General features: G+C 39.4%; 1 protein-coding gene across 1 annotated transcript in view; it reads left to right on the top strand.

The window, feature by feature from the left end:
* Positions 1-190: 190 nt before the first annotated feature.
* LOC104510973 (usherin-like) overlaps positions 191-13,528 on the top strand; it is a 74,889-nt gene continuing 61,551 nt past the window's right edge. Inside the window, exons 1-2 of the mRNA XM_010153401.1 lie at positions 191-675; positions 5,937-6,102. Of these exons, the coding sequence (XP_010151703.1) occupies positions 191-675; positions 5,937-6,102 (651 nt within the window). The remainder of the gene's footprint in view (positions 676-5,936; positions 6,103-13,528) is intronic.

Below are 13,528 nucleotides of genomic sequence, written 5' to 3'. Positions count from 1 at the left end.
GGCTGTCGCCCACGTGCTTTTTGGTGGCCAGAAGACATAGATGTCCCCTGCGACCCAGTCCTTGCGTGTGTGCTTTGAAGATGAAACGCTACGTAAACTCTTAAAGCGTACCACCTGAGGACATTGCTACCGACATGGACATCATTATTTATTTACGGATGCTTTAATCAGGAGGAGCTTTTTTGTAAACATGAATTGCTGGGCTCTTTCCTTGAGGTGTCGTTTCTTGTTTCATGCTATTGAAACATTAATCTTAACTTATTACAGCTTCTTTGTGTTGGTCAGCTCTCAGGGTCATTTCCCTAGGCTTGAAAATGTGGGAGCTTTCAAGAACGTGTCAATCGTGCCAACTGAAGCCACTTGTGGGCTGCCAGACCGAAGTTCTTTCTGTCATAGCTCAACAGCTGTTGAAAGTATTATGTCCTGCATCCAGAGGTTTTGTGTTCAGGAATGTCCATATAGGTCGTCGCCTTCTTCCTACAAACTGCTTCTTTCAGAAGGCCTTGGTACCTGTATCACAGAGGACAAAAGGGACTTGTATCCAGGGTCCTTCAGCAACGCTTCCAGTTTTATTTTTCATAATCACAAGGATTGCTTCTCTACTCCCCGTTCCCCAAGGCTTGCAGCTTCATTTACGTTAACTGTATGGTTGAAACCTGAGCAAGAAGGTGTAATGTAAGTAGTATTGAAGGTGTTTACTTTCCTGGTGCTCTTAGAAAAATTGATCGTTGTAGTCACGGTCATTATTAGCAAGCTATTTAAAATTTTAAAAAGGTACAGTGAGAAACTGACGCTCTGAAGCCGTATTTAGGTTGGGGTCTTCGCAGATGTCGAGACACGTAGGTTCAGTTTCAGTGGCGTTGACTCAGATGATAGTCCAATTGCTTTCAGTAGGAACTATTCACACCTGATGCGTGTGTCTATTCTTAGATTAAATTTGTATTTCTAATTCACATTCCTTCTTCTAAAAGCTGCTAGAAAAACACGTTGTCAGGGGTTTGTACTGTTGCTGCTTTCATGATGGAAAAAAATGTTCTAAAATTTTCGGAATCCTCCAACATAAGTTTACTCCTTAAAAACAAACAAGGAAAACAGCCAGATCTTCGAAAATGAATATTTTGGAGCTGTAGAAGAGTGGTCATAGTTTTTTCTGGAAGATCTGGGGAATGTTCACTGGATGCGTGATCGTGTTGTTACTTTAACAAAAGATTCCACTATTCAAACTGCTAGTGAAGTTTCACGAGGTGTTCACAAAATAGATGTGGCTAAGCATGTTCCCTCTCTTATTTGATCATGTGTCACAGTTTTAGCAAATATGGCTGTTATAAGTGGCCATTCAGCTTGTCTGTGCCTCACTATAATGAAAAACTGACTTTTTGGAAATCTATCACAAAAAGCAGAGCCTCCTACTCTTTCTTACCCTGGTTGCGCAGACCCTCTTTAAAGTGAAGCCCACAAAAAGTATAGTACGTTCCTTCAAAGTGTATGTTACCAATGTTATTGTACTCATTCTTAGAATGAAAATAGCGATCTACTCTGTTGTAGCATTCTTGATACTTTTTTTGCATGCTGCTGGGAAATAGTAAATTGTTGAAGGGTGTGAAAATCATCACAAATGACAGAAATGTCTACAAATTTGTAAAGATACATGTAAAATTTCAGTCTGCTTTATGCAAAGATAATTACCTTTAAAAAAAAAAATCAACTTAACTATAGAAATTGTGGTTGTGGAGAGGAAATAAATGAGATCTGCAGGACAAAAGTGACTTTAGTTTGAGCTTAAGTTAAATCAGCTCAGCTGAAGGTGTGTGGAAAGGTGTCTCTGGAGCTTTGGCCCAGTGTCTTTCCTAGAAAGCATTTTCTATATAATGTTTGACTCTTGAATGCCAGAAAGTCTCCTCCTGGGGTTTTCCTAGACATTGAGTTCATGTCCCCACACACACGAGGGCATGTAAGAGTCTTGTTCAGCAGAGCATATGCCTAACTTGAGGCAGAAATGTCCTGCTAATTTCTCAGCAAGCTGTTGCAGCCATGTGTTGAGCGAGATCCATGAAACGCTTTTGTCAATGGGTTAGGCTGTTCCTTGTATGGAGCCTGAAACAATGAAATATATGTCCTTGGTTTCAAACGATTAAGTGCTGTGCAGAAACCAGACTACTGATGTCTGATTATCCATGGACTAGTGTAAAGCATTAGCCTCCAATTGCTACTGTGTTAATAACTACACAGTGTACATATTCCTGTTCAGTGGCTTTTATAGATCACTTTAAAATCTAAATGTTTTTATTCATTTTTTTGTAATAGATCACCTAATTCTTCTGCCTTACGAGATTGCTGCTACTCAGTACATTGAAATGCCAACAGTAGAGCCCAGTCCTGAAAATTGAAGTTGGACATCAGTTACTCCAGTGGTCAGGATGATAGGCCACTATCCAGACAATTTTTTCACTGTTCACAGAGAGAACTGTGTCAACTTTTTTTCTTCATAAAAGGAATACAGAGTTCCAGTTGTGCTGAACGAGCAATTGCACATAAATAGCCACTGCATCTCAACTCAGAAGGCATCCTAGGAAAGAGAAATAGTTTAACAGCAAACTAAGATGTTTTTCCTTTTATTGTATTGGTTTAGTGAGTCCTTCAGGTTTGCAGGAGGAGTTTGACTTACCAGATGCCCTATATTTTGCAGTCCCTGATGGGGAATTGTCCTTGTTAAATGTCATTTGTGAGACCTTTTAAACCCCATTATCACAGCAGAGGGACTTCACGGAGCTGGGATTGATTCTAACAAAGTCTTTGCGCTGCCACCAAAACACGAGGAAGATGAGCCAGAACCAGCTGCTCATTTTACCAGTAGAATAACTGGAATTTTAACAAGGTATTTTGTTTACTGATGAAGTTGCTTGTACAGCAGAGCTGTGGGTTTTGGGCGTGCCATACTAATGTGTTTCTTCCATGCTGATTCTTATAGGGTCTGGCTGATAGAGAGCGCTTAGCAAAGTAGATGGGAGTGTTGCTGTGTAGTATCCCACTGTAACCTTGTAAAGACTATGACATTTCTCTGTTAGGTATGTGCACATGTAAGAGAATAGCAGGATTTTTCTATTAGAAGTTACTGTGCTGGCTGAAGTGAGAGACACTGATGCAAGGGTCCAAACTCTGAAGGCCCTTTAAGGATTATGACATTCTCGGGGAACAAATATATGTGGGTAATCAAAGACACCAAGAATTTTCTTCCTTAATTTCATATACCAAGTTTTCTCAAGTGAATGTGGGAAGGAATATACTTTTATACAAAGAGAGAGGATAGTCAGGTCATGTGACAGATTTACTTGGGGCCTTAATGTTGTTCTAAGATGTGTAGTATAGATATTTGTAGGTATGCTTTTACGTCACTGCGTATAGGAAATCTTGAAGAAAAGCAAGAGAACAGTGAGAAAACACTGTACTCCAGTCTTTAAATTTACTTTCCCTCTAGGCAGTAAGTACAATAAATGAGCAGAGCTCTTGTCCCTGAATTTCGTTATTTCCCCATGCTTCCTCTCCTATTGCATGTACTCATCACTTAATAGAAATGCTTTCAGAAAGCCTTTGCGTAGCCTGTAAGTAAGCCTTAGCACAATGTGGGAAAGTGTATATGATGATAGCCCTTTGTGATGGAATGGGATAAGAATATGAGTAGAAGCTTAGCCTGTATGAGTAATCATCACAGGCAGTTTATATCAGTTCAGTGTGAAGTGGGCTGACTGACAGTTAGGTGACCAGAAGACAGTGGTGTTGGGAGAGAAATGCGCTGGGGCTTTTACATGCAAAAGGGTCAGCGAGAACGGCCTGACTGGGAAGTGGGCAGTAGATGCATTTTTTTTAAACTTTATTTCTCTAAAGGACTAAAATCTTACTGTGTTACCTAATATCCATTCAAATGTTTTTCATCAGGAATTTGACTGAAAGGGGGCAGTTGCCTTCAGATATCATATGTCTGATTTTGAACCTGTGCAGATGTTCCCATTTGCAAGTGCTCCAGTTAATGTGTGGGGACCACCAGTGCAGCTGTGTCAGGTTCTCTAGAATGTTTTTCTCTTGGAAGACTGACCAAGCAGATTACTGTTGTTTGCTTTTGCTCCCTCCAACCCCACCATAGAGAATTGTGTAGTCAGGATTTGGCTCTGTGGGACTGCAGGTTACCAGAAGTTGGGAACTTGACAAAGAGCAGTGTTTTGTCTCTGTAATCATGGCTGGAATGGAAAATTGTGCTCGGAGTTAGAAGTAATTCTTATGCCTATTTTGCACCTATGTAAACACTAGTGTTGTGGGTTTCTGGTGTTTGTGTGTGTGTTTTTTGGTGGTGGTTTTTTTTTTTTTCAATCCCCCCCTCTGGTGTTATCTGGCTCTTGATTTTACTCTTTCAGTAGTGAGTCACAATTCACATCTGTTCTTTCCAGCTTTCAAAGTGATGTACATCAAGGTCGCTTCCCTTCTTAAAGTCATGACACCTTTGGGGATAAAAACAGTGTGGGGATGTTTGTTTTAGATAACTAAAATAAACAAAAAAATGGATTATCCAATTATTGTTTATCCAGGAACTGGGTAAATCCAGTTCCTAAATATTTTGCTACTTAGCTGAGCCTTCCCTCACGTTTATTATCTAGTAAAACTAGCATGTTTACAAGCAAACAAAATAATGAAAAGACCTGTCGACAATATAAGAAGAAACATGTTTTCAGTAAGGTTTGGAAAGCAGAAGTCTGCATTTTGCAAGTTGTTTTGTTGACAGTATTCCAGCAAGCTAAATTGGTAACATTTAAAATGAATTAATTTTTCTCTTGGATTTAAAGGTGAATTAGTGAATAATGGCAAAGAACAGCCTTTTGTGAATGCAGAGTAGGCAAAGATCCTTATCAGTAGATAAGTTGGGGTTTTTTTCCTTTTTTTTTTTTTTTTCTAAAGTGGGTCTAAGTAAATCCTGATCTCATACAAATTTTATCTGCTTCTCTCTTGTGACTTAGTGCATTAATTTAGTCTGGTGTAACTGTTAAAATACTTGACTTTTCATGGGTCAGTAAATTGAGGACTGGATTTCTCAAGCAGCTGAAATGGGAATGCAGAACTTTATAATTTTTGTTGCAGTGATCATTACCTTAATAAAAAGGCATAGCCATTTCACAAGCCTATATAGCCTATGCTTTCCCAGGACCCTTGACATCATGGCGATTGGATTGGCAAAAATATTCAGCAGCTAGATGTGCAACATGGGTTGCTATGGATGGTATTCTTTGTACCATGTATGTTGGAGTTGCATTTGATATTGATGTGAAATCTGTGTGGGGAAAAAACCCTTACAAGTGGCTGGGTAGCCTTCTTGCCTTGCTCTGGTTCTCCTAGGCATCAAAGGGAGAGAGTGGGGGAAGCAGGTGTTGCTGCTACCTTATCTGGACAGATTTGGTGGAAAGATGGAAAGCTTATATTTCCAGAACATGTCATTCATTCTGCTTTTTGTGGTTGTATTACCTTTGTCTTGTTAGACTGAGAAAAATGTGTCTCCACAGGAGGTATTACTTTGCACAGCTTTGTATGAAATGTGCAGCAGAGACCTGCACAGTGCTGGCCAGCCACTGTGGCTATGTCATGGATCCCTGAAAAGAGGAGACAAAGTGGACCTCTTCCACCCCCAAGTGAACTGGGGTTGAATGCACTAAATTAAAAAAGAAAAATCGCAACCATCTCACAGATTAAGACAGAAAATAGCTTTGTTAAAGTTCTCTTACACTTGGTACATCCTGTGACTTTCACTGTCACGGAGCGTCTTCTCAAGAGCTGTATTTTTAACGTTTATTTTAATACATCTTGGTTAGCATCACTTTACAGGATAGCACCTTGACAAGAATGTGTATATGTGTGTGCCTCTGACCTTATGTTGTTTTTCTTGGTTATTTCCAAAGGTGTGTGATAGAAAAGGCTATTGATGGGCAGACTGTGTTCAAACTCACAATCTCTGAGAAAGAGACCATGTTTTATTATCGCACAGTAAATGGTTTGCAGCCACCAATAAAAGTAATGACACTGGGGAGAATTCTTGTGAAGAAATGGATTCATCTTAGTGTGCAGGTGAGTAAAATAAAAACCATTTAATGTTTGTTGAAATACAATATTTGTGTGAGAGTGGTGTAACTGTATGAATATAAAAGGGTAAATTGGGGGATGTAAATGATAACTCTTGAGTCTTGTAGGTAAGGGTCTTAATTTGGGAGCTCATTTTGAGGCAATTGCTAATTTAGCACTGGAAAGAAATGCTGTGCCTATTCTCCTGAACAAACGAGACTGAAAATTCTCACCCTTAAGAGCACAAGTATTTGGGATGAAGAAGAGCTACTTATTTCTAACATTACCAGTAAGTCTTGGGTCTTTAGAGATTATTTCCTAAAAAAGACAATGTCATCCTCATCTGTACATGCTAATGGACTTATCTTAAGGCTGTGTCCCATTTAATTGTAAAAATGTCTTACAGTGCACGTAAGTAAACATGTATGAGTTTGGGCAGTATCAATCAAGCCAATAAGTTACAGAGCTGTTGCCTCTTATTTTAAAAATACGATTCAGAATTGTTAGAACACAATCCTTGTGTTCTAAAATATTTGTTGACATAACCTTTTAATAAGTCTACAAATGTCCATGGAGGGTAAAGCAAAATAGAATTTATTAAAATTTAAACTGTATGTGCAAAAATCAGTAAACAAACACAAAAGAAATTAAAATTCACTTGTTTGCACGTCTTGTAATTCCCAACAGACACCCCAGTAAATTCTGTTTGTAAGCCAAGTTCAACTAATAATTATAAAACACAATTATCAGGTATTGAAATGTTTGTCTTCTCCTTCCTTCATTTCCTTTATCCGTTCTATTACATTTCATTTGGTTTACAGCACAATCAAGAATAGTTTTGCTGCTTTCCTGAAACTTGCTAAAAGGTATTGACTGTGATTTGGATTTTTAGTGCTGATCTTGTCACTTGTAAGAAGTATCTAAGCTGACGTCTTGATTTTTTTGCAGTTTTCTTTTTTCCAGGATAACAACATGGTAGTGCGAATAAGATTTTTGCTGTTGGATTAAAAGAGTGACCTTATAGTAGAACTAATGAACTTTACACTTCAAACACTCCAAGGGTGCTATATTACTGATGTTGCTGTCAGCCACATTTTCTACTAGCCACAGAACCTGCTAAAGCTTGGGATAGCAAAGTGAGGAGTGAAAGGGCTGGATTTGAATACACCTCTTTTATATTGTGTTACAGAGAACCCTCAAACACTCTGTAGAATCTGGTCCTTTGTTTCTTTGGGAAAAGTTGCTCAACACATGTCAGGAGTAAAGATGTGTAGTTTCTAGACCCTTAAAGGGACTACAGGTTTAGCCTTTTTCCAAGTTTCTGAGCTCAGGGTAGAACCTTATATTCTGTGGCTTGTGGTAGTGTAGGATTCAACTTCCCATTAGAGATGATAGTGGCTGCAGCATGATCCATTTAGCACTATGCCTGGCTATAAACTTTAGGCAAAGTGTGTTTTTATTTCTTTTAGCAGTTGTCCATAAACTTTTATTTCTATAAATGGAGAAGTAAGGGGAAAATGAGAATGAAACCATAGAAAAATATGCAAAAGTAACATTTGTATGGATGTGTCTGTGTCTGCAGACAATAGTAGTATTTGATGATGATGATATATATCATGATGATATATATTTGAATATAGGTGCTTCCTTAAGCTGATGAAAAAGTCTTCAGAAGACAAAGCACTATGTAGCTTTATAGACATTAGTAATGTTAGCTGAAGGCAGTGGGAGAGCCTGGAGTTTACACCTAAAAGTACAAGTGACCTGATCTTACCACAAGTGTGACTTCTGATTTCTCTAACTAACCAGGCTTCTTCACAGGCGATGCCCTTGCACTAGCTAAGGGCTCTGCAGCGTGGAGGGAGGGACCCTTCAGTAGGTGAGCTGCCTGGGGTAGAGGCAGCAGGGGAGGCCGAGTACACTAATGACCTCCTACTAGTTTGAGCTTTTCCAAGTAAATCAGGCTATGTAGACTTCCACATGGTCTCACTGAGATGGAACTGCCTCTAACACCTGAAAGGATTAGCAGTCTTGGTTCTGTGTCACTGTTGTAGGCATAATGTTTATTTTCTAGCAAAGACAAGTCCTGTGACTCAGCTCTGTGGCTAGTAAATTAAGGAAGTTTGCAGTCATTCTACAGCCATGCTGGTTTTGAAGTAGGTATGGTGTTATCAGTGTAGCTTCTGTATAACCTCCTTCTACAGAAACAAAAGAATTAGTTGTTGGATGTGAAGTGCCATGTATGTGACTGTGATGTTTAGCCACAAGTTCTTAGGTTTAACAAAACTAACAGCAGATTCGGTGCCTTTTCAGGTACTTTCAAATAATGTTCTAATTCTGCACATTCTTTTTACTAGAGATCTAGCCAGATCTGGGTGACATACCCTAATGTAAAGAAGAAAAAAAAAAATCTATTAAGACTTGTTTGACAGCTTGCTTGATGTGATTTTTGGACTAAAAGAAAACAGTGTTTGTGAATGTTCTTTTATGGAGTAACTAAGTACTGCTCCTGGTAAGACAGTTGAAAATGTGGAATGGATATATTTTTTTTTGTGCACATAAAAACACTTGTATATGTGGAAAAAGCATAATTAAAAAAAAAGGAGAAAATAGCTGCATTACCACATTTGAAGTTGTAGGACGCCCAAAAACATCATCTGTGAATTTGAGAGGGTGAGGGTTGGGATGTGATACTGCTGTGCTAACAGAATTTTACATAAAGGAATTATATTCTCTATGGATGAAGCATACTAGGCACAAGCTATTCAGTTGATTATTTTTTTTTTTTTTTAAAACCTTTAGGTAATATAATTCAGATATTGGTGAAAACTGAAGATGTATGTGGTAACACTTCTTTTACTTATTATGAAAGTGCTTTAACTTTATCATAGAATCATAGAATGGTTTGGGTTGGAAGGGACCTTAAAGATCAGCTAGTTCCAACCCCCCTGCCGTGGGCAGGGACACCTTCCACTAGACCAGGTTGCTCAAAGCCACATCCAGCCTGGCCTTGAAGACATCCAGGGATGGGGCAACTTTATGCCAGAGGTGTGGGCATTTAACCCATTGACGGTTGGTTCGGTGTCTCAGATTTTAAGTTAGGAACCTTAAATGCTGCAATCAATATCCCTGGCCTTCAATATTCAGGACTCTTCTGATAGATGAAGCATATCTGGTCCTTGTTTACCCTGAGACTACAAAACCTTCTAACAGTGCAACTTCTCTTTTAAATTCTGTGGTGGTTTAGGTCTGCGTAAGAAATGCAGGTGACAACAGTTGGTCAAAATAGTTACCTTGTAAGTGATGTTGGATATAAACTAGACCGCATATTCTCCACAACGTATTGCAAAGTATTGTTCAAAGCCACGCACGGTATTGCATGGTTTTGCGAAGTTTTTGGCATGATGCTTTGTTGCTCAGTGACTGCAGACTGAATTACTGATATGTCTCATTTGGGGTGTGTCTCATTCAGGACAAAAGTTTTTTACTTAGCGCTTACTAATACAGTTAGCAAATAAGGGTGTCTAATGGGTCCTGCCCTGAGAAGATAGGAATACTTGTTGGTTGGGAATTTATGCGTCTTGTTTGTGACAGTGCATGGGCGAAGGACAGGGGCAGGCTGGTTGGCACACCCTTGGCTGCAACCAAGAATTGGGAATCAAGGCTTAAGGCTTTGCATGCCAAACTGGTGACAGGAATAGCAGATAAGGGAGACTGTGGGTTTTGGTTCTGATAAGTATTCACAGCAGATTGGTGAATTTTTTTGTGGGTGGTTGTTGTTGTTGTGTGGGTTTTTTTTTTTTTTTCAGCAGGTTGGTTGTAGTTGGTTGTGAAGAGTGTGTGTGTGAGTGATGCAGCTGACCAGGAGAGACACTGCTCTGCCAAGGAGCTAGGGTCCAAGTCCACCTCTGAACACAGGTGTGCCTAATGTGAGGCTGACTCAGGCCAAAGGTCTCCAAAGCCAGGCAGTTGGTAGGAGCTGAGATCCTGCAAATGGGGGAGTTGCTGTGGTCAGTAGGAAAAATTGAAATATTTGTGCATAATGCTAGGCAACAGACACCATGAAAGAGGAGTGTGAAGTGTTGGTTATGGATGTGAAACTGAATTTAGAGTGAGTAGAAATATGGTGGGATGGCAGATATGTTTGGAATTCAGGTGTAAGAGCATATGACTATTCAGGAATAATAAAAATGAAAGCTAAATGGTGGAATAGCCCCAAATAGTAATTAAATGATAAGAAGGAAGCAAAGAAGAAAGGACAACACAGATTGAAAATAATTTCTTCGGAATAAAATATTTCCGGGGAAGAGAAGGCTAGTAAATTAATTCTGCTGAGGTAATCTAGGAATTTAAATCCTTGGGTTTGGATTTAGATGTGTAATTTGTTACAGAGAACTACTGCTGTGAACTGTGTCGTTGTAGAGACTTATTCTCTAGTTTATAGCTGGGAAATTAAAGTTCTACTAACATGAGCAAGGCCCAAACATTCCTGTGTGTTCTGCATGAAAGGTTTCTTTATCAAATAGTTGCTGAAGCAGAAAGTCTGGATACCAGTTTTGTGAAGTGATGAGGGCATTATTAGAGATGTGGGTCTCAAAAATAATGTTGAGTATTCATAAGCAGATTCAGATGAAATAGAAGGATAAATGGTTCTTTGGTCCTGTAAGTACACTTTTGGGTTTCAAAGAGAACAAACAAATAGGACCATTTTAATGAAACAAGGTAAACTGTGGAGCCTAGAGTCTGAAGATTTTGAATGGGGAAAAAAGCCTGGAGGTTATTAAAAGTAAAAGAATTAAGAGGTTTCTATGCTCTTAAAAAAAAAAAAAAAAACAAAAAAATTGGAGATGCAGTGCGTAGGCTTATCTGAGTGAATAAGCACCTTTGCAGTTAGAGATGGTAGAGTCTGTAAGCCCTGGGGAATGGGGAAGCAAATTCATAGAGAATGCTACATGGAAATAGAAATAAAACTGTAAAGATGCCGAGTTGAATTTAGGCTTTGAAATGACTGTCAAATGGGTAAAAGTTCTTACAATTGTTTTGTGTAAGAAGGCAAGACCTGTGTAGAGTGAAGGTGTGCTTGAGATTAAGCATGATCTGAGTAAGGTCCCCAAACTGAATAAATACTTTGCTTCTGTTTTCAATAATGATAATAACAGTCACAGAGCAAAACCAAGCAGGATAACAGAAATGAGAATATGAAAACAGAAGTTATCATAAAGAGGTAGAAACATGAATTTGCAAGCTTATTGTGTACATGCTGATGCAATCAGATGGTCTTTGTCCAAAAAATTCTGAAAGAATTGGTACATAAAATCAATTGGCAAAGAGGTATTTTATGCAAATCTACCAAGTCAGAGGTGGAGCTATAATGCTTACATTTAGGAAGAGTGTCATGCATTGATGCCAGCCAGCAGCCAAGCACCCAGGGCCCCCTCACCCCTGCCAGTGTAACAGGGCAGAGAATAGAAGTATCAAAAGTGAGAAAGCTCATGAAGGAAAGGGGGGTAGGAGGGGAACAAATGATGTAAAGGCAATCACTCGCCATCTCCCTCAAGCGGACCACTGTCCAGCCAGTCTGAGCAGCAGCCACCTTGGAAGTAAAATCACTGTCTCCCAAGAGTCCTCCTACCCCAGCTTTTATTGCTGAGCATGGTTCACACAGTCTTGAATATCCCTTTGGTCAGTTTGGGTCAGCTGTCCTGGCTGTGTCCCCTCCCAACTTCTTGGCCCAACCCTAGCTTACAGCTGAGGTGGGATGGGGGAGCAGAGTGGAGAAAAAGAAAGGCTTGATACTTGTTGTGGTTTAACCCCAGCCATCAACTAAGTACTGCACAGCCACTTGCTCACCTCCCCCCTTCTCCAGTGGAGGAGGAGAATTGGAAGAGAAGACAAGGAAACATGTGGCCTGAGATAAGAACTATTAAATAATTGAGTATGAATGAATAAAATAGTATTGGTATGCTTATTATTATTGGTATCACTACTAGCAATACTACTACTACTATGTAATGAAAATAATGGAAAAGAAAACAAACAATACAATTGCTCACCACCTGCTGACTGATACCTGGCCAGGTCCTGAGACATAAGAGAGAGAGAGAGCAAATGAGAGAGCCAACCAACATGGCCCCCAGCCCACCTCCAACTTATATACTGAACATGACATTTTATGGAATGAAATACCACTCTGGACAGTTTGGGTCAGCTGTCTGGAATATGTCCCCTCCCAGCTTCTTGTTGGGAACACCAATGCAGTATCAGAAACTGAAAAAGTCCTTGGCTTGGTACAAAGACTCTTCAGCAACAAGTGAAAACGCCAGTGTTATCAATACTCTTCTCAGCACAAATCTAAAACGTAGCCTCATACTAGCTACTGTGAAGAAAATTAACTCTGTCCCAACTAAAACCATCACAACACTACTCAAACACTCTTCAGCAATGGCCGAAATATTAGTGTGTTATCAGTGCTGTTTTAGCCACAAATTCAGAACAGAGCACCATACAGGGTGCTGTGAAGGGATTTAACTCCATCCCAGCCAGAGCCTGAACAAAGAGGAAGGAAAAAGGATCTTGGTAATGCAGACCTATTTGTCTTGACACAGTTGCATATGAGGATTTAGAAAAGATCTTTGAAGGAATAGATAAAGATGTGGAGCTAAATGAAAAAGGGGATAAAATGCAGCATGGCTTTACTAAAGATAGCTCATCACTGTCTAACCTCTTAGCTTTTTTTGATGAGAAAACTGATTTTTCAGGCAAAGTGAATGTGTCAGATTTCTTCTATCTGGAGTTCAGTTTAACATTGATGTGACAACTCATGAGAAGTAGGGTCAAAGGGAATGCTCTTGGGGAGGGTTGGCAATGGATACTGCTCAAAAGAACTTGCTTATAATCCTGGGGAGGGGGGAGGCAAAAAAGCAGTTGAATTCCTTGAGAATTAGTCTTTGGATCAGCCTTGTGTTATATTTTCATTAATGGTCTTGGCAGAAATATTAAGAGTACTGATAAGACTAGCTGTTAACATAATGTGGAGAGACATCATCAGAAGGAGGAACAGTAGAAGAATGGTATGACTAGAAGGACTAAGGTAACTGGCATGAAATAAAATTGGTATTAGGAAATGCAAACTAATGAACTTGAAATCCCTCACAAAATCTTTTACTAAGTAGTTAATCATTGGAAAATGACTGAAGCAGTAGTCCCAGGTAGTGATGATGAGTTGCTGGCATGACGCGTCAACAGAAAAGACATGTGGTGAGGAAATGCATCAGGAAAGGGTTTCCCAGCAGTGAGAGAAAAGCTTCATTGCTGCTGCTCCAGTGTCTGAGATTTTGTTCAAAATGTTAGGTACAGTTTCAGTCGTTCATGTTTAAGGAAAATTATTCAGAACAAAGCTACTAAGCCTATATTGACAGAGAAAGGCTTTATG

The sequence above is a fragment of the Eurypyga helias genome, unplaced genomic scaffold, assembly GCF_000690775.1.
Source record: "Eurypyga helias isolate BGI_N326 unplaced genomic scaffold, ASM69077v1 scaffold1536, whole genome shotgun sequence".
NCBI lineage: Eukaryota > Metazoa > Chordata > Aves > Eurypygiformes > Eurypygidae > Eurypyga > Eurypyga helias.
The sequence above is the reverse complement of the archived record's forward strand: the minus strand, read 5'-3'. Positions and strand labels throughout refer to the sequence as shown.